The 22,615-nt window shown below is 40.7% G+C and overlaps 1 protein-coding gene across 1 annotated transcript in view; it reads left to right on the plus strand.

Annotated features, from left to right (window-relative positions):
* The window catches only part of LOC309638717 (uncharacterized protein), a gene marked incomplete at its 5' end in the record, with an annotated part of 313,001 nt that extends 296,958 nt beyond the window's left edge, over nt 1-16,043 (plus strand). The window contains one exon of the mRNA XM_082415015.1: nt 619-16,043. Within this exon, the coding sequence (XP_082271141.1) occupies nt 619-834 (216 nt within the window). The 3' untranslated portion in view covers nt 835-16,043. The remainder of the gene's footprint in view (nt 1-618) is intronic.
* Nucleotides 16,044-22,615: the final 6,572 nt, after the last annotated feature.

Genomic DNA, 22,615 nt, shown 5'->3' on the forward strand with positions numbered 1-22,615 from the left:
TTTCTGCTCCTCCCTGGGTAAGCAGAGGGGTTGCAATAGTTGCTGAAACCCCCAAAACCGGGGGTTCTGAAAGTTTTGACTCTATGCAGTGTCGTGGTCTGCATGCCAGGACTTAACTTCCTACAATTGAGAACACAGTTTAGGAGATTATTTCAATAAATGTCCTAGAGTTAGAATCATTTTTTTGCCATGTGGATGGTAGTATACAGTGTGGGTTTTGTTTGTTAACCTCAGCCCAGGTTTTGTCTTACTTTATTCTACTTTTTTTCTCTTTATATTTATTTCCTAAGTTTTAACATTTTTAGTGTAATTTTTAGAGACTTTACACGTATACAAATGACTTTAGTGCAAACATAACAAGCCCCCATGGATGCCCCTTCCACTCATAGATCGTCATTGTTTTCCTCAGATTGGCTGATTCCATTCCTTTGCCTTCCTTTCCAGAAAGAACCATTCTCATGAATGTGATGTGTTTTATTCTCATGCATGTTTTCATATTTTTAATACACATATCTATAAATGGTACATAGTTTTGGCAGGCATGTTTTAAAATTTTATAAATACTCTATAGTTTTCTTTTGTCTGATTTTGCCATAATTTATTTATCCATTTTCTTAGGATGTTTCCAGTTTTTCACTATCACAAACAATGCTGCAAAGAACATCCTTATCCATTTTTCCACATATAAGTGTTCTTCAGAGGCTCAGACTACAATGGAATTGCTATGTTTTGGGATATGAATATCTTCAACTTTACCAGATATTGTGGAATTGTTCTCCAAGGAGAAATGTTGGTGTTCTTTATATACTCTGGGTACTAAAACATTGTTGGTGATACGCACAGTAAATGCATTTTCCAGTCTGTGGCTTGTCTTTTCCTTTTGTTCATGTGGGTTTTAAAAGTAATTTTAATTTCAATATATTCAAAGGTATCAAGTTTTCTTTTATGTTTTTTGCATTTTGTACCTTGTTCTAAAAATTCTTTCCTTTCACATGGTTGTAAGGATGTCACCGTCTCCCTCATTCTCTGGTTCCTTTGTCTATGAGAGCAGGCTTCGTAGGTGGCCCCAAGCACTGGCTTAATCCATGTGAATCTAGATGCAAGATTTAGCACTTCTTGATATTCTCAAAATGCATTAGTGAGCTAGGTAGATTTTACAGTAGGGACCAAGAAGGAGTTCACGTCTACTCCACAATAGATAAAGCAACCCCTCCTGTTAGCTATTTCTGTTCTCTCCCTTTGTTAAATTGACCTTACTAGCACTTTCTCTGCCAGAATTAGTCCTGATTTTTTCTCCCTTTGGGGAGCAAAAATAACTCTTTGCTTCATGAAAAACTCCACCTGTTTCACTATAAAGCTTGGGTGACGGTTGACTTATAAATTGACAAGAAACAGCATATAAAAGTATCATCTCAATTACAGTGGCTCTCTCACATAAAGAAATTCTCTTAATCATTTATTCATTTATTTAAATCATATTTATTAAACACTGACTAAGTGTCAAGCATTATACAATACACTGAGTGAACAAAACAATGTCCCAGGTGGAAAAGATCAAGGAGGGCAGTCTGGGAAGGCTTCTCTGAGGAGGTAACATTTAAAGTGAGATGGGAAGAATAGGGAACTAGCTATTTCAAGGGGGGAAAAACATCTAACAGGAGGTAAATGGCACGTGCAAGAGCCAAATGCAAGGAAAAGGGCTTGGCATATAGGGGCAACTAAAAGGATGACAATCATCACTAAAAGGAAATGTTGAAGGAGGAAAATGATATGGAATGTGGATGGATGTGGATAGAGAGCAACACGGGTGAAATTATTTAGTGCCTTTTGGGCTTTCATAAGGAGAGGCTAATTTGATTTGATGTGTGTTTTTAAAATATAGCATTGGCTGTATTTTGTAGATAGACTAGCAGTAAATGCTAAAGAAGAAGGAAACTGATTAGGAAGCTACTGCTGGGGTTTAGGTGAGATGAGGTGATGACCAAGATTATTCTGTGAAAGAAGAGATGTAGAGAAATATACCTCAGAGGAAGTGATGACAAGATTTTCTGAAGAGATAAATAAAGAGAGTAAGGAATAAAAAATGGTTCCCTGTATTGCAATGTGATTAAGTGTGGGACATTAAGATGGTGAGGCCACCCCCCCCCAGGTGGGTTTAAGATAGGACAGGGATGGTGGCAGTCAAGAGTTTTGTCTTATGCACATCACTTCTGGTGCCAATGGGGCATCCCCTGGAGACATGGAGTATTCAGTTGGATCTAGACCTCTGAGACGAGGTGAATTTGGGAATATCAGCTGGTAGGAAATGACATTTTCTACTTCATGAAGGAGTGATAGATATATAGATAGGAAAAGGGAATGAAGGAAGATCTTGCTTTATATTCAGCCTAAATTTTAGATTCCAGTGACTACCAGCCATGGCCTTGAACTTCTGTGCATGGATGGGGATTTTGGACAGACTAACTCAGGAAGCCCAGGAAAAGGCAAAAGATGGCAATCACCCATTTGGTCCCATTTACACATCTCATTATTCCTCTAGGGGTCTGTTGGTTTTTAGAATTTTCAGTTAAGTGCTAGAAAGTACCAATGTACTTCAAAAGTAATGAGGCTGCACCCTTTAAAGGAAAATTTGGATTATATCATTGAAGGTTTATTGAGTGACTTGTATCTACAATGTGTGTGTCAATAAGCAGCAAAGCTGGCATGCCTGTGTTTGAGCAACATTAACAGTTCCAAAACTTTTACTGGGTTTCTGTTGATATTCCCAAAGTAGATTTGTTGAGTATTTCTACGTAATTGACAAGGAATCTGGCACTTCAGTAGATTGTGCTTACTTTTTCTTATTGCAGTTAAAATGATGAATTGTTGAGCTTCTTTGGCAGAATCATTTGTATGGCCATTGAAAGATTTATTTGCAGCTTATACTTGTGTTTTCTCTCAGTGCTGAGTCCACTTATATTTACCTTCAGCTGCAACTTGCAGACAAAATTCTGGACTCAGTCATCCTGTCTTACAGATGACAAGTATACCTATTAGTCAAAAAATATTGAGTGCCTACTATGAACCAGCTGCTGTGGTACCCACGAGAGTCACCATAAAACTAGGTCATCATTCTTGAATCCATGAAACTTACAGTCTGGAAAAGAAACAGGCTTGTAATTACCTACATATACTGCAAGATAGAATGGGAAAATGGTTATAATAGATTTTTAAAAATATGCCGAATCACTTTCAGGTAACAATGTCTGCTTGACATGGGTTTACAAAATATCTTTAATGAAATGAATAAAAGCTAGTAAAAACTAGCACTAAACAAAAAATAGATCACCAGTAGAATAAAATAAGGAAAGGGAAAATAATTGAATGCCCCAGATTTCCCCAAGTGGCAGCAAGAAAAGAATTAAAATACTATAGTGAGACGTGGCATATCTCTGAACCACAGCTCCAAGATTTAAGAAGCAATACTGGTGAGTATACTATTCAGGGTAGGGTAATTGTTGAAACACGCAATGATACAACCTCAGTGTTTAATGTGTTACATGCTGTTTTCTTGCTCATTACACACCAACATGGTTACTCCACTGAGGTAGCTTCCAGGCTCTTTCCATCTATGGATCCTTCTTCCTCTAAGGTCTCAGGGTCCTCTCCATTAAGGAGAAGAAAGTTAGAAAACCACAAACGATAAGTTGTTATGGAATAATCTTGAAAGTGGCTGACCTCACCTGGTCAGAAGACCTCTGAGACATGGCCCCCCTTAACTGCAAGAGAGGCTAGGAAATGTAGTTTGTGCATGCCCAGGATGAAAGGAAAAGTTTTGGCAGATATAACATCTTAATCACAGAGAGTCTACAAAAGCCCTAAAATTCCCATTCATCATCCTCAAACTGGAGAGAAGTGAAACAAAGGACTTCTTCCATTTTCTCTCTTTTCACTGGGGAAGTAGAAGAGTTAAATGAGAAGTGAACAACCGAGGATGACCCTCCCTGACTGAGGACAGGCTCCAGGGCTCCCCCAGGAATGGGGAGCACTCAGACTATCTGCCAGGGTGATAGGACACGCCACCGCTACACAGGTGTCACAAACGCTGGTTTAAAACAGTCATCTATCAAAATCCAGAGACATTAAAGTTCCGCATTTAAGAAGGGCTGCTCGCAGCCTCAAGTAAGTCCCCTCTTTCCTTCTCTTTCAGCCACTCCACTTGAGCTCTCCAGGTCCACCAAAACAAAAGCAAAAACAAAATTAAAAACAAACAACCTGCTAGGACCTGGAATGCCCGTTTGTCGTTTAGAGGGATACGAATAGGTCTCAGTGGAAAGGAACTTAAGGGGAACTTACTCTCTCACACTGTAGCAGATCAAATAGAAATTCTGGACAAGTGTCTCATGATAACCATGATACGACAAAGAAAACCTCATGGTAACTATAACTACACTGCAAAGTAGGAGAAAACATAAGAAGAAAAGACAAAGAACCTAGTCTAGAAGAACACTGTACCTCAGGGAATAAAAGAAAATCCCATGCATATCCTTTATGCTATAGAAGACTGTGATAGAATTGAGAATTTAATTAAAAAAAAAAAAACTCAAAGATGAAATCACAAGGTAACAGGGTGTGGTCACAAGGGCAAGTGACCCTGGATGACCACAATCTCATTGTTGGTCCTCAAGTCACAGAGCAAGGCAGAAGAAGGAAAAAACTGGACCAGATAAACAGTAATCACCATGCTAATCTATTCAGTAGAAGGAATTTAGTGTTTCCTAAAACCCAAGGATGGAAATAAAGCCAAGCTTCCAGTAGAGAGCAGAACCGAGGCTTGGGAAGCCCCCAGGACTCACCATTTCTTGCCTCTGCTGTTGTGCTGTAAAACTTCTTAATCTCTAAAGAGTCTTCACAGATTCTGAGTCCACATGGAAGAATATGTTTTATGTTATGCTTCCAGCAACAGAGAAACTCTCTACCTGACTCTCAATCACAATTCCAAACTCCCAGGAGAATAGTCTGATAGATCCAGCTTCTGTTATGTGCATCACCTTGGTCCAGTTGGCTTCAGAGAGGCATAAAATCATAAGGCAACACTAATTCACAGTTCCTGTGTGGGAACCGGATGCCAGCACTGGGCCAAGTGCTCACCATGGGGCATCTCACACCACCTTTGCACAGGAGGGAGAGCACTAATGTCATTATTTTAAATGGGTGATAACACCACGGCTCAGAGAATTTAAATTGCTTGCCCAGTGTGACAGAGGTATCATGTTTCAGAGCCAGTTTCAAATGCAGGTGGCCAGCTCCAAAATTTGCTCTCAACCTTTATGCCAAATCCCCAGTACACACAGGAGCCAGTTACCAAAGAACAGGGGATGGTGGTCTATGGATTGGACAGATTCCCTAAAAAATGAACATTATTTTCCTAACATTTCTTTGGGATAAAGTCTTAAAAGTAGACTTACTGGGTCATTGGATATATTACTCAGTGACTCTCCTGAAAAGTTGCTCCCATTTACATCCCATGAGAAGTGTATGGAAATGCTTCTCTCATCACATTATTGCCAACAGTGAGTACTAATATTTTATTTCATCTTTGCCAATTGAGTAGGGAGATGGAGTAGGGAGATGGAGTAGGAAGACTTTATTCCAACTGAGGGATTGGGGGAATCTTCAGAGGAGAGGTCAATGTGGGCACATGAGAGCAAAGCAGACAGGCCAAGAAGTCCATGGTGATGTGGAAAAGGCAGGGAGGGTGCCCTCTGGATGGCTTGAAAAGAGAGTATAGAAGGCTGTACTGAGCAATGATTCCAGGGAACCATGAAAGCCAAGGTGAAGTATTGTGACCTTATCATAAGCGTTTTAGAGAGGAGAGGTGTTATTATTCAATAGAAATAGTCTCTAAATAATCTTTGTGTGAGATATTTGCCTAAGACAGTTACCTTATACACACACATTTACATTCACTATATACATTCTTTCCTTCACCACCACCCCTCCCCACCATACAGTCATTTTCAGACAAGTAACTGTTTTGTTTTAAGAATGCTGACAGGATTCATATAGGATTGCCTGTATTAGGGTAAAAGCATTTTACTAATTGGATGACAGGTGTGAGGGCTTTTCAGCTTTGAAATGCATCCGACTAGCAACATTTGCATTCTATGAGAAATCTATGCTAATATTCACACTCCAGGGAGAAGTTTAAATTGCAAATTTTGAAAAACTTGAAGTCAGTAAATAATATTTTGGGGAGAGGGGTGGCCGTGCCACAGTGATATCAGTGAGGAAGGCTAAATGAAAGGAATGCATTTGCCAGGTGTGAACTCTCCTGAAGCTGAAATCACCTGTGATGCCTGGGACTGGAAATGAATTCTGCTTCTTGCTCACAAGCTTAGGAGTGCATTAGAATCACCTGGAGGGCTTGTAAAAACAAAGTGCTGAGCCCACCCCCACAGCTTCTGACTCAAGAGGATTGGGGGTTGGCTGAGAATATGCATTTCAAAAAAATTCCCTGGTGATACCTGTCCCAGTAATTATACTTTGAGAGCCCTTTCTCTAGAAAAATCCTAATAGTGTACTTGCTTGTCAAAATGGGTGGAAGTGGGGACTGTGGACATGATGGTGGAGTAGGAAGACCCCGAGCTCACTTCCTCCTATGGGTACACCAAAATTACAACTATTTACAGAACAACTATTGATGAGAATGACCTGAAGACAAGCAGAAAAATCTTACACAACTAAAGATGTAAAGAAGGAACCACAACGAGATAGGTAGGAGGGGTGGAGTTGTGGTATAGGTGTACCCCTCGGTGGCCAACCCACAAATAGGAGGATAACCACAATTGCAGAGTTTTCCCCAAGGAATGAGGGGTCTAAGTCCCACAATGGGCACCCCAGTCCAGGGGTCCTACAATGAGAACACAAGCCCCCAGAACATTTGGCTTTGAAGGCCAGCAGAGCTTGCTTTCAGGAGAGCCAGAAGGTTGTTAGAAACAGAGACTCCACTCCTAAAGGGTACACACAAAAACTCACACATTCTGAGACCCAGGTCAGAAGCAGTAATTTGAAAGTAGCCTGTGTCAGACCCACTTGCTGATTTTGGAGAGCCTCAGGGAGAGGCAGGAGGCAACTGGGATTCATATGGTAGACATAGATGCTGGCAGTCATTTTTGGAAGCTCATTCTACCATGAGGATGATGGTGCTGGCAAGCAAAATTTTGGAATCCTCCCTCTGGCTTATTAGTGCAGGGGTCCAGCCCCACCCACCAGTGGGTCAGCACCAGAAATGGGACTCCGCAATTCTTGCAAGCAGCCATGCCATGATCTGGCCCCATCCACCATCAGTCAGCTGCCTCTGCACTAGGTAGGAACTGGCAACCAACTGGGTTGGGGGCCAGTCATGCCTACCAGCATGCCCACAGTGGTCAGCCCTGCCCCAACACAAGGACCCACACAGCCCACAGAAAGGGTACCCCTAGAGCCTATAGCTCTGGTGAACAGAGGGACATGTGCTGCTTGACCCCATAAGATACCTTCTACATAAGACCATTTCTCCAAGATTGGAATATATAACTGACCTGCTAATACACAGAAATAAAAACAGAGAATCAGGCAAAATGAGGCAACAGACAAATATTTTTGAAATGAAGGACCAAGATAAAAACCCAAAAGAAGAGCTAAGTGAAGTGGAGATAAGCATTCTTCCCAATAAAGAATTCAAGGTAATAGAGATGCTCAACAAACTCGGGAGAAAAATGGATGATCACGGTGAGTAGCTTAAGAAAGAGTTAGAAAATATAAAGAAGAACCAAACAGAGCTGAAGAATACAATAACTGAAATAAAAAATACACTAGAAAGAATCAACAATAGATTAGAAACTACAGAGGAATGGGTTAGTGAACTGGAAGACAGAGTAGTGGAAAACACTCAAGCAGAATAGAAAGAAAATAATTTTTAAAAGTAAGGACAGTTTAGGAGACTTCTGGAACAGCAGCAAGTGTACTAACATTTGCATTATAGGAGTCCCACGAGGAGAAGAGAGAGAGAAAGGGAAAGAGAACATATTTGAAGACATGATAGCTAACAACTTCCCTAACCTGGGAAAGGAAACTGACAACTAGGTCCAGGAAGCACAGAGAGTCCCAAACAAGATCAACCAAAAGAGGTCCACACCAAGACACACTGTAATTAAAATGGCAAAATTAAAGATGAAGAGAGAATATTAAAAACAGCAAGTAAGAAGCCACAAGAACTACAATAAAGCTAGCAACTGACTTTTCAGCAGAAACTCTAGAGGCCAGAAGGTAGTAGCATGATGTACGTAAAGTGATGAAAGGGAAAAACCAACAACCAACGATACCCTACTCAGCAATGCTCTCATTCAGATTTGAAGGAGACATAAAGGGTTTCACAGATAAACAAAAGCTAAAAGAGTTCAGCACCACAAAGCTGGCTCTACAAGAAATGTTAAAGGGACTTCTCTAAGCAGAAAAGACACACCTAGAAATGTGAACATTATGAAAGGAAAAATCTCATTGGTAAAGGCAAATACACAGCAAAGGTAGTAGATCAACCACTTATAAAGCTGGTAAGGTTAAATGACAAGTAAGAAGGTTAAATGACAAAAATGGTAAAATCATCTATGCCCACACTAAGAAGTTAAGAGCTACACAAAACAAAGAGATGTAAATAAATATGATACAAAAAATTAAACATGTAGGAGGGAGTAAAAATGCAGGGTTGTTAGAATGCCTTTGAACTTAAGAGATCATCAGTTTAAAATAATCATATATATGTGTATATATAATCATATATATATTGCTATATATAAACCTCATAGTAACCACAAACCAAAAATCTATAATAGATACACACACACACACACACACACACACACACACATGAGATAGGTATCCAAACATAACACTAAAGATAGTCATCATATCAAAAGGGAAGAGAGCAAAAGAATAAAAAAGGAACAGAGGAACAAAAAAAGAATTATAAAAACAACCACAAAACAATTTCACAGAAGGGCAGTAATTACATACCTATTAATAATTACAGTAAATATAGATAGATTAAATGTTCAAATCAAAAGACACAGAGTGGCTGAATAGAGTCAAATGCAAGACCCACATGTACGCTGTCTACAGGAGACTTACTTCAAATCTAAAGACATACACAGACTGAAAGTGAGGGGATGGAAAAAGTTATTCCATGCAAATGGAAATGAAAAGAAAGCCTAGGTAGGAATACTTAGAAAAAATAGAGTTTAAACAAAGACTCTAACCAGAGACAAAGAAGGATGTTACATAATGATCAAAGGATCAATCCAAGAAGATATGACAGTTGTAAATACATTTGCACCAAACATGAGAGCCCCTAAATACACAGAACAAATATTAACAAACATAAAGAGAGAAACTGACAGCAACACAATCATAGTTGTGGACTCTACCCACTTACATCAATGGACAGATCATCCAGACAGAATATCAATAAGAAAACACTGGCCTTAGTGACTCACTAGGTCAGATGGATATATATACATAACATTCCATCCCAAAGCAGCAGAATACACAATCCTTTCAAGTGCACATGGAACATTCTCCAGGATAGATCACATACTTTTTCACAAAACAAGTCTTAGTAAGTTTAAGAAGACTGAAATCATATCAAGCATCTTTTCTGACTGCAATGCTATGAGACTGGAAATCAATTACCAGAAAAAAAAACTGCAAAAACACAAACACATGGAGACTAAATAATGTGCTAATAAACAACCAGTGGGTCACTGAAAAAATCAAAGAAGAAATAAAAAAATACCTGGAGGCAAACGAATACAAAACAAAATAAATATGAAAACATAATGATCCAAAATCTATGGGACTCAGCAAAAGCAGTTCTAAGAGGGAAGTTTATAGTGATATAAGCTTACCTCAGGAAACAAACAAACAAACAAAAAACCCCAAAATCTAACCTTACACTTAAAGAAACTGGAAAAAGAACAAACAAAATGCAAAGTTAGTAGAATGAAAGAAATCATAAAGATCAGGGAGAAATAAATGAAATAGAGACTTAAATAACAATAGAAAAGATCAATGAAGCTAAGAGCTCATTCTTTGAAAAGATAACCAAAATTGATAAACCATTAGCCAGACTCAGGAAGAAAAAAAGATAGAGGACCTAAATAAATGAAATCAGAAATTTAAAAGGAAAATCAACACCAATCAATACCACAGAAATACAAAGGATCATAAGAGATTGCTATGAACATACATAGGCCAATAAAGTGGAAAACCTAAAAGAAATGGACAAGTTCTTAGAAATGTACAATCTTCCAATACTGAACCAGGAAGAAATAGAAAATTTCAATAGACCAATTACCAGTAATGGAATTGAATCAGAAGTAAAAGAAAACAAAAACAAAACAAAACCTTCCAGCTAACAAAAGTCCAGGACAAGACAGCTTCACAGGTGAATTATATGAAACATTTAGAGAATAGTTAACACCTATCCTTTTAAAACTATTCCAAAAATTGCAGAGGAATGAATGCCTCCTAATTCATTCCATGATATCCAGACCAGACAAATATATTACAAAAAAAAGAAAATTACAGGCCAATATCACTGATGAACATAGATGCAAAAACTCTCAGCAAAATATTAGCAAACCAAATTCAACAATGCATTAAAAAGATCATATACCATGATCAAGTGGGATTTATTCCAGGGTTGCAAGGACTGTTCAATATTTACAAATCAATAAATGTGATACACCATATTGACAAATAGAAGAATAAAAGTCATAAAATGATCTCAATAGATGCAGAAAAGGCTTTTGGCAAAGTTCAACATCCATTTATGACAAAAACTCTCTGCAAAGTGGGTATAAAGGGAACATACCTCTCCTACATAATAAAGGCCATATATGGCAAGCTCCCAGTTAACATCATACTCAATGATGAAAAGCTGAAATCATTTCCTCTAAGATCAGGAACAAGATAAAAATGCCCATTATCTCTACTTTTATTCAACACAGTATTGGAAATCCTAGCCATAGCACTCAGACAAGAAAACGAAATAAAAGAACTTCAAACTGGAAAGGAATAATTAAAATTGTCACTGCAGATGACATGATACTATATATAGAAGATCCTAAAGATACCACCAAAAAATTATTAGAAGTCATCAATGAATTTTACAAGGTTGCAGGATACAAAATTAATATACAGAAATTTTTTGCATTTCTATACACTAACAATGAACTATCAGAAAGAGATATTAAGAAAACAATCCCATTGACAATCACATCAAAAGGAATAAAATACCTAGGAATAAGTCTAACTAAGGAGGTAAAAGACCTACATTTGGAAATGTAGGTCTATGTTCAATTAATCTATGACAAAGGAGGCAAGAATATATTGGGTTGGCCCCAAATTTTGTAACATTGTAAAGAAAAACCCGAACAAAGTTTTTGGCCAATCCAATAAAATGAGGAAAAGAGAGTCTCTTCAATAAATGGTGTTGGGAAAACTGGACATCTTCATACAAAAGAATCAAACTGTACTACTTTCTCATGCCATATACAAAAATAAATTCAAAATGGATGAAAGACTTAAGTGTAAGACCTGAAACCATAAAAATTCCAGAAGAAAACCTAAGCAGTACACTGTTTCACATAGGTGTTAGCAATATTTTTTTTTGGATATGCCTCCTCAGGCAAGGGAAACAAAAGTAAAATAAACAAATGGGACTACATCAAACTTAAAAGCTTTTGCACAGTGAAAGAAACTATCAACCAAACAAAAAGGCCACCTGAATGGGAGCTGATATTTGCAAATGATATATCCAATAAGCGGTTAATATCCAAAATATGCAACAAACTCATACAACTCAACAACAAAAAACAAAAACAAATTAAAAAACGGGCATAGGTCCTGAATAGACATTTTTCCAATGCAAACATACAGATGGCCACTAGGCACATGAAAAGATGCTCAGCATCACTAATCATCAGTGAAATGCAAATCAAAATCACAATTAGATATCACCTCACACCTATCAAAAAGATGATTATCAAATTAGATATGGTGACCGATGATGATTAGGTGGTGATCCTTTTGAAGTGTATAGAAATATCAAATCACTATGTTGCGTACCAGGAACTAACATAGTGTTGTAGGTCAATTATACTTCAATAACAAACAAACAAACTCATAGAACAAGAGATTAGATTTGTGGTTATCAGAGTTGGGGGTGGGAACAATTGGATGAAAGTAGCCAAAATGTGCAAACCTCCAGTTATAAGAAAAATGAGTACTAGGGATGTAATATACAACATGATAACTAACACTGCTGTATGTTATATATGAAAGGTGTTAAAAGACTTAACTATCACAAGGAAAAATATTTTTTCTTTAATTTTGTATCTATATGAGGTGATGGATATTTACTGAGCTTATTGTGATAATCGTTTCATGAAATACATAAGTCAAATCATTATGCTGTACACCTTAAACTTGTACTGTATGTCAATTATGTGCTATATATCAATTATATCTCAATAAAACTGGAAGAAAAAACCAAAAAAATGAGTGGAAGAGAATAATTAAATAATAACTAAAGATTCTGCCTGATTAAGTCTGGCTAATACCTCCCTATAGCTTTGAAAGATTCTTTTATTTCTTGGAAGGACCTTTTGGAAAGTAGAAGCAAGGGCAAGAGGTAAACACAGACACTCCCAGGGAACAGCCCTGGCCCCTAATTTCCTTCCTTTTTTCTCTGAGCTGCCAGTTTGAAGGAGAGAAATCCACTGTCTCCCAGGCAGCCGCAGCCACTGCTGAGAGCAGCATCTTATGCCAGTTTTCCCTGGCGGCTTCCAAGCCAGCCAGCCAGCCGCTTACCCTGGGTGATGATGTCAGTGCTCTTCGCTCCATCACACCTGGCTCAAGGAATCAGATAAGCTTCCAGGGAAGAAGCCGAGGAAGGGCACAGTCTTGACAGGTGAACCAAAGACCCTTTTGTTTTCTGGGCTGGAGCTGGCTGCCAGGTTTGTGGATTTCTGTCAATCAGCGGGCTGCTACCCTTCTCTGCTTCTCTGTTTTCCCAAAAAGAAACCATCATTGATTTGCAAAGCTGCTCCAGAGCACATAAGGATTTAATGTGAGACCGAAATTGAGCTAGGATTGGGTAGCCATCTCCGTACCTTGGCAGGAGGCCACCTACAGGAGTGGGGCTGATTAATTACGCAGCCCAGGGAGCTGTTCAGGGAGGCAGGTGCTCACTCAGTGGTGACTGAGTCCTGCCTGGTGTCTTTGGCTGGAATTCCTGAGCAGCACTCTTCCAGGTGCAGTGGGGTCCAGGCAGCATCTCTACATCCTGGTCTCTCTGGGCAGGTAGCTCACCTGGATCATTGTCCTGTCTGATGCCTTCTTACTTGGGACGCCAGTGATTTTAATCCCACCATGGATCCTGCTCTGTGCTTCTGAGGAAACACACGGTGATATCTTTGAGAGTTAGAACCTTTAAGGAAAATGTTCTTTGTGCCCAGAAAATTTTGAGGCAATCCTACTCATTTTGGATCAGCCAAGGTGGCAGTGGGCTAATCTCCTCTGTCTGGGTTTCCCTCGTACCTTGCAGTTTGTTATGCGTGTGGAGATGGGGAGCAGTTCGAGGGACACTGGGGGCTTCCTCTTTGGATAGGACTTATTCGTTTATAGAGGGCTTTGTATTTTTATGTTAATGCAATTGTTTGCAGGTCTAGAGAATGTTCTTAAGAATATTCCTTTAAGAAGGAAGGGATAGAGGGCAAGCTGATGCCTCCTTTCTGTGGTGCAAGAGTGAAAAATAACCCCAGGGCTTTGCTCTGTGTTGCCTGGACGAGCAGCTAGACCAGAATCTATCCTATCCCAGCCTGGGCCACCCCAGCTCAGCTTCCAGTAGGAATCTGGCCCCCTCTCTTCTCCATGGGCCCCAGGTCTCCAGTGCCGGCCAGATGGTCTCCCCGGATACCTCCTGTAAGTAGCTGAGCCGCACATCTAGCCTGATACCCAAATGGTCTGATTGCTCCCCGGGGACAGAGTTGCTCTCATGCTTCCTTTATGACAAGATGTCTCAACTTCAGCGTTGACATTTTGGCCCAGATAATTCTTTGTTGTAGGAAGCTGTCCTGCACATTGTAGGAGGTTTTGCAGCCTCCCTGACCTCCACCCACTAGATGCCAGTAGTTATGCCCATCCCCCGTCGTGACAAACAACACTGTCTCCGGATATTACCAAATGCCTAGGGGCCTGAAAATTGGCCCTAGTGGGGCACCACTGGTCTATAACAAGGGAGACTCAGTGTGGGTGGGAATCAGACTCCATGACCCCATGACAGGTGGCTGCCCAGGACACTGCAGACGTGCCCCAGAGAGAATGGACACCTGAGCACACGTGCCTGCTCTTCCCTCACGGATCCCAGGCCTCCATTCTGGTTTATCCAAAAGCAGAGCCCAAGATGTGGGTTCAGGCAACAAGGAAACACAAGAGAAAAAGTGAGAAAAGTGAGACTGGAAACAGAGAAAAGTTAATAAAATGTGTAGTGAGTAGATTTCTGCTGTAGATGAATGAGGCTCATGACAGGTAGGACACACAAAGGGACCCGACTTGTAGGACAGTCTCTGACCACCATCATTCTACAAGCAGAAGGAGGGGAGAGTGCTTTCTGCAAATGCCAAGGGGGCTGAAGACTTGTTCTCTGGGGGCTCTGAAAGTGTGACAATGAAATGTGTATCCTTTCCATGTTCTCTGTTCTCACAAGCAGTGTGTGATTTATTAGGGACGTGTGTGTGAAAGGAGTAGGTGGAGTGTCCCTGGGACTTAGTATGCAGACAGCATGCTTACTAGATGCTCTGTATTCCAGCAGGTCTGATGAAAGATGGGAGTGAGAGTTAATGCTGTCTTCTGTGAATAAGGAAATTGAGACACAGTGTGGAGGGTCTGTAGGGATTTCAGAGACCTTGGCTGGTGTTATGAGAGGCCACAAAAGCCCAGGATTATCGCTCTTGCTTATGGTCAGACAGGTTTGAATGCCGAGCTGAGGGCTTTGATTAGATAGGAAAAGCCACGGGAAGCTTCAGAGGCTTGCCTAGTGAGGAAGTGACAGATGAAAACGGTGATGGGGGACTTCATTCTTACAGCTGTTGGACGACAGTTATTCTAGTGGCCGCCCAGCTACAGAAAGCATTGAAGTAAGGAGAGACTGAAGTGGCAGAGACTAGCCAAGAAGCTGTTACAATAATTCAAGGATAAGGTAATGGAGACTGCAAAGTCAAATCTGAATCCAGATAAGAATTTCAATCTTCTAGCAGCCCTTTCCAGATCCAAAATTATTGAGGTGATATCAGCCTATGCTGGTGTTAGTATAGCAAGTGTCCTCTGAGAAGTCCCCCTATAAGCCATGGAATCAGCTAGAGCTGCAGCTGGAAAGATCCAGGGTCATCTCCTCCTGTAGTGGCTGGTGTGGATGCCTGCAGAGCCCAGATGGGTCAAGTAGTGTGTGAAGCAGGTCTGATTTTAACTCAGGCAACCACTTCGCGTGGGCTGGAGTGTCAGGCACTGTCTAGGGTATTCTGGAAACGTGGTCGCACGTGCTTGTACCAGCTCATGAAAACCGATTGTTTAATTACAGGAAATGTGTAAGTTGGCGGATGTGCCAGTGGTCGCTTGAAATCAACATGGCAGGGTATTTATACCACTGAAATTGGCAAATAACATAAATCAGGGCCCCTTTTCCTCCAGCAGCCCCCCACTGGCCCTGAGACAGACCAGAGCACACATGCCAAGGTAAAGTGCAACTGCTGCTCGACGCCAACCTTGGTGGCCTCAGGGGCCTGGGGGCTCATTATTTCCAGATGTTCTAATTTTTCAAGAGAACCTTCATTTTATAGGTGATGTAATGCAGGCCTCAGTGGCTGTGGCGTGTTTGAGGAAAAGTAAGGAGGCCAGAGTAGAAGGGCTGAGGGGACAGACACCTCAGTCAAACAGCATATTATTAGAGCCTATTAATGCTCTAAGAGACGTGACCAAATGGCCCCCATAAGCAGGGAGAGCCCCAACCATGGCCTTCTTCTTCAGCCTGGGCAAGTGACATTTCTTTCATGTTGTTGGGTTAGATGTGCACAGCCAAAGAACTGATGAGAAGTGGTCAGCGGCTCAAGTGACTCCGGGGGTTATTTCCTACTTCAGATGTTCACTCACTTTCACTGCAGAGCAACTATAAGTGCAAATATAAGCAAAATTACACATTCTGAGATTTGACTTTTGGGTAGATCATCAAAATTCTTGAATTCCTCCTGTATCTGTGGAAACAAATGGGCAATTTCTGTGATCCCTCTTAATTAACTAAGTTTTGAAATTTTATTGAAATATAGTTGATTTACAGTGTGTTACTTTCTGCTGTACAGCAAAGTGGCTCAGTTATACATACATACATATGTATATATATATTCTTTTTCATGTTTTTTCCATTATGGTTTGTCCCAGAATATTGCATATAGTTTCCTGTGCTATACAGTAGGACCTTGTTGTTTATCCATCCTATATAGTTTGCCTCTGCTAATCCCAAACTCCCATTCCTTCTCTCCCCTACTCCACCTCCCCCTTGGCAACCACAAGTCTGTTCTCCATATCTGTGAGTCTGTTTTTATTTCATAGATATGTTGATTTGTATATTTTAGATTCCACATATAAGTGATATCATATTGCATTTGCCTTTCTCATTCTGACTTACTTCTCTTAGCATGATAATCTCTAGGTCCATCCATGTTGCTGCAAATAGCATTATTTCATTATTTTTGATGGCTGAGTAATATTCCATTGTATATATACACCACATCTTCCTTATCCATTCATCCACCGATGGACATTTAGGTTGTTTCCCTGTCTTGGCTATTGTAAATAGTGCTGCTGCTATGAACATAGGGGTGCATGTATCTTTTCAAATTATAGTTTGGTCTGGGTATATGCTCAGGAGAGGGATTGCTGGATCATATGGCAACTCTATTTTTAGTTTTCTGAGGAACCTCCATAGTGGCTGCACCAATTTACATTCCATCAACAGTGTAGGAGGGTTCCCTTTTCTCCACACCCCCTTCAGCATTTGTTGTTTGTAGACTTTTTAATCATGGCCATTCTGACGAGTGTGAGGTGGTACCTCATTGTATTTTTGATTTGCATTCCTCTAATAATTAGTGATGTTGAACATCTTTTCATGTGCCTACTGGCCATCTGTATGTCTTCTTTGGAGAAATGTCTATTTAGGTCTTCTGCCCATTTTTCAATTGAGGTGATTCCTCTTAATTTAAACCTTGGGAACACTTTTGCATGGCTGACCCTTACACGGCCTCAATTCTGTGTCCATAGATCATGATCTCTTACATCCCTCTTTTCCGCGTAATATTTAGAATTTCTTGTCTTTCTAGGCAACTCACAGGCAAGTGGGGAAGGATCCTAAATTTAGCTAATTTCAAGAGGAAGGCTCTAAAGTACACTGCAGCAGCTACACACATGACGAATAGCAAAAGAAGCCTGCCTAATCAACTGTTGTGTGAGAGAGGTCCTGGGGAAAAAATAACAATTAAGTTAAAAGCTACCTTTGCATCATAAATCTAAGTACCTTTAAAAAGATGACTTATTTTAAGTTAGTTGCAAAGACTTTTTGTGATACAGAAGTTTGAAAGACTTTCTTTACACAGAGAGTAATATAAGCAAGTAGTTAAATTCTTTCTCTTTACGTGGAAACTTTAATTAAGGCTTTGTGTCCCATAACCCTGTCAGATCACTGTCCTGCCTTGGTCTTAAGATAAGTTTTATGGCTTCTTGACGTTTATTCACCTTAGAAATAGAAGCAAGCCAACTTTCTCTTCCTCAAAGTGAAAGTAGAAGAGCTCTGAACATTTAAAAATACTGCAGAACTTCCTTGGCTGGTGACTTGGGATTGAGTTAGTGTTCTCTTGGAAGGGCTTGCTAACTCATTAACCACTGCTCATGGCCCCTTTAATTGCTCTTTATCTTTACACCACTGAAAGTTCTGTTCTTTCCAAACCCAGTTTAACACAGGAGGCCATCAGAAAAGGGAGTTACTTTATTGACTGTGAACAGCAAGCAGAGCCATACTGGTCATCATCAGATGAAGTCAGACCTTAAAGGAAGGCCACATGTTCCTCCACTGGTCTCTCCTCTGACCTCATGGGAGATAGCACTTCTCAGACCCTGTGAGCAGTTGTAACAACGAGTCCCGATCGGGAGTGGCGTGTGCTGCTTCCAGGCTGACCCATTTATTTGCTGATGCTAGAGCCTCTGGAACACTCTTTGCCTCTGGTGTGGCAGTTAGTGATTAGCAACATTCAGACTGATGGCCTATCCACCAGGGGGCCTCTGAATGTCTTTGAGAGCACAGTGCCTCCATCCCCCTGCCTTTGCTGAGCCACAGTGGATGTGTAGCATAAGCAAGAAATAACTAGTCTTTATTTTAAGCCACTGAGATTTGGGGGCTATTTGTTACTGCAGGATAACCTGTCCTGTACTGAGTGATATATATATACTCAGGAGGCCTGTGATTCTGGGAAAAGTGATGCAAAGTGGAAGGAAGTGCCTCCTCCCCGACATGCTCTGTTGTTTTCCTTGTCAAGTGATGATGGGGGTGTAAGAGCTCAGAGCGGCCATGGATCGTGCAGAGGATGTATAGCCAGTTTTGATGACCAGCACTGCCCTTTTCTCTGTCAGTTTTTTTTTTGAAGATTTATTTATTATTTATTTATTTTATTTGTTTTTGGCTGTGTCGGGTCTTAGTAGTGGCATGTGGGATCTTCACTGAGGCATGCGGGATCTTTTGTTGCAAAGCTCGGGCTTCTTTCTAGTTGTGGCATGTGGGTTTCCTCTTCTCTAGTTGTGGCGCGCAGGCTCCAGGGCACGTGGGCTCTGTAGTTGTGGCGCACAGGTTCCAGAGTGCATGGGCTCTGTAGTTTGTGGCACGTGAGCTCAGTAGTTGTGGCATGCAGGCTTAGCTGCCCCTCGGCATGTGGGATCTTAGTTCCCCGACCAGGGATTGAACCCGCATCCCCTGCATTGCAAGGCGGATTCTTTACTACTGACCACCAGGGAAGTCCCTCAGTTTTTTCATATTGACATTTGAACTAAGATCCGAGGGGTGGGAAGAAGCCAATATGTTTGTGTTTGGGTTGGGGTAAGATTCTCAAGTTAGAAGAGCAAGTGCAAAGCCCCAGAGATGAGAAAGAGCTTGGTGTGTCAGCCTCTGGGAGAGGGTGAGAAGTTTCCTATAATGGGCACAGAGGGTGCTCTCCCAGGTCCCATTGCCAGCACAGGGCACGGAGTGAGCCAGCTGCTGATGCCTCCCAAGAGTCCCTGCTCTGGACCATTGCTCTCTACCACTGGGAGGCACCAAGGAAAAAAGGTCCTAACCCCTGCTCTCCCCCCACCAAGGAGCAGCGGCAGCCCACAGCCAGTGACCCGCTGACTTGAGGAGCCCTGGGCAAGATCACTCTGTTCTGTAGTTTATGTTCCAGAGCTTGCTCTTAGCCCCAGTCGGGCCAAAGATGGACTCTATTTATATTCCAGAGGTTGTTCTTGGCCCCAGTCGGGCCAAAGATGGACTCTGTATTTATGTTCCAGAGGTTGTTCTTGGCCCCAGTCGGGCCAAAGATGGACTCTACCTGAAACCCCATCCTTGAGTCCCTTTCTCCTTTCTAGCCTGCTTCTCTCATTCCACTACACATTTGTTTCTTCAACAAATCATCCCCACCCATCCCTGTCTCAGGCTCTGCTTCTAGGGAGCTCAACAGAACACATGTAGTTTGATGAGAAAGGGTCCAATGGGCAAAATGTGTGGTAAAACACTACATGCTGTTAAGTCCTCTTGGAAGTTCCTTATAACTACCAGAGTCTTACATCTTCTTAAGTCCTACAGCAGGGACAATTGTTTAACCTCAAATAATCTATGCAATGTTGCGAAGTTAAGAAACCTGGATATCCAAGAGTCAGGCATTCAGCTACAGACACCTGTTTGCAGTTACTGTTTGTGCAGTCTCGGGAAATACCTATGCTGGGCCTCCCTTTCCTCCCACTAAAATGGGATTTTATTCATTGCTGGTGCAAAGGTAAATATGTAGAATGGGACAACCGCTTTGGAAAATAGATTGGCAGTTTCTTACAACATTAAACAGAGACTTATCTTACGAATCACCAGTTCACCTAGGTTTTTACCTAGGAGATAATTGACGACATACATCCACACAAAGACATATACACAAGTGGTCATAGCAGCTTTATTCATTATAGTACAAAATTGGTGACAAGCCAGATGTCTATCAATTGTGTATAACCATACAATGGAATATTATTAAGCAATAAAAAGGAAAAAAAACTTCTGATATATGCTACAACATGGACCTCAAAAACACTATGCTATGTGAAAGAAGACAGGCATGGAAGACCACATAGTGTATGATCCTCTTTCTATGAAATTCCCAGATTAGAGGTGGCTTGGGCCTTGAGGTAGCAGTGGGGATTGACTGCAGACCAGGTGGGCACAAGGGAAATTTTGGGGGCGATGAAAATGTTCTAATATTGGATTGTGGAGATGATGATATAACCATAAATTTACAACATGCCATTTCAATTGTGTACTGATGATGGCTGAATTTTATGGTATGTGTGTTATACCTCATTAGAGCTGCAAAGAAACCCTTTGAGAATGTGTGTGTGTTATCTTACTCTGATGACCCCTCAAAATATTTTTTTTGTAGATACGAGAATCTATTCCTAATAAATGAGAAACAAGTTCCATATGACAGTAAAAGGGGGAGGGTCTGTAATAGTTACCTCCAGGGGTTGCTGTGAGGATGACAGGAGATAAAGATATAGTGTTCAAAGACTTGTGGTTGCCAAGGGGGAGGGGAGGTGGGGGAGAAAAGGACTGGGAGTTTGGGATTAGCAGAGGCAAACTATACAGGATGGATAAACAACAAGGTCCTACTGTATAGCACAGGGAACTATATGCAATATCCTGTGATAAACCATAATAGAAAAGAATATTAAAAAAAGAATGTCTGTATGTGTATAAGTGAGTCACTTTGCTGTACAGCAGAGATTGGCACAACATTGTAAATCAACTATACTTCAATAAAATAAATAAAATTTAAAAAATAAAAATAAAAAAAGGCATGGTATTCAATACATGTTAGCTATTATTACTGTTTTTGGTGTAATTGAGTCAGCATTTTCTCACTTTTTTAAAGAGCAAATCTTCTTTTTCTCAGACTACCTGATAATGAGATATTTTGAAATCTGTTATGTGAGACATCTTGTCCATTGGCTGTTTTTCTTTTTAACACTCTTTAGTTAATTTTTTTTCTTTTTTTTTTTCTTTTTCTTGTAACTGGAGGAGGGCATATTTAATTTGAGAAAAGATTTTTTATACCGTGTGTACAGTTAGGTGGCTAAAACTTGTGCCTTACTATTTCAGATGCAATGGAATGTTAAGTTGTGTTAAGTGTTCTAGCAAGGGCACAGAGTTCGACAACAGGCATTACATTCTGATAAACTTCATATTGTTTTTGAGAAATACACTATGTTGGGCCAAATGTCTCTGAAAAACCAATACATATATTCCCTTTGTATCTTTCTGACATTAGACACACAGAAAATCCCACCTAGATGACCTTGTGTTTTTGAAAGGCAAATACATCTGCTCGAGTGCTGTTTTGCCTTTGCTGAAACGATTGTTAATTTTGCCCCCCAAAAGGTTAGATTACCAAAATACATTAGCGTTTTGGGCATGTGCAGTATAGGCTAATTTGGCCCAATTTAAGACGTCAGAGCAAGATTGCACCCAAACAGGAGTGCTTGTAGAAATGAATTGACGACTCCAGTAGTTTTAAATCAATGCATGCTGGGCAATCAGACTCCCTTATCGCACTCCAAAATGACCTGCTTAAAGAAAATTGAAGCACTGTTATGGTTGAGATAGCTGTGCAATCCACATGCTCAAAGTGGTGATCACCTTCAAATTTAAGCACTTAATTTAAGAGCTCCAATAATTTTAAATTGCTATGTGCCACAAAGAGTGACAGATGGTTACCAGAGTGCACCAGTATTTTTAAAACACTTTGGTGTTCCGTGTAATATATTTCTGTGCAAAGGTTCACAGCAAGTTGGAGCCAATTTCCAAATTAACACTGAAAAATGAAGAGCGACATTGCAACAAACTTCAGGTTGGTTTTCTTTTTTTCTTTTCCTCCCCCTGCCCCAATCCCTGAAACCAAAAGAAGCCTAGTCACTCATCTTTCCTTTGTACTGAGAAACCTAGGAGATTTTTCAAGAGCTAAAAATAAGTCCGTCTTTTTGAGTATGGAACTCCCTGGTGCAGAGACACTTGGCAGTAGAATATCTCTGTGGAGGGAACCAGGGAGAATGGCCCCCACGGAGCCAAAGGAAGAGGGACAGCTTGCATATTCAGCTCTCTGAAACCCCTGCTAGAGTTTTGCAGCACTAAGGGAAGCAGCTGGAACCTGGCCTGGGGTGGTGAAATTTACAGCATGTGACCTGCATGGCTTGGAGAACCAGAGGC

Source organism: Balaenoptera physalus, assembly GCF_965194825.1.
Source record: "Balaenoptera physalus genome assembly, chromosome: 11".
NCBI lineage: Eukaryota > Metazoa > Chordata > Mammalia > Artiodactyla > Balaenopteridae > Balaenoptera > Balaenoptera physalus.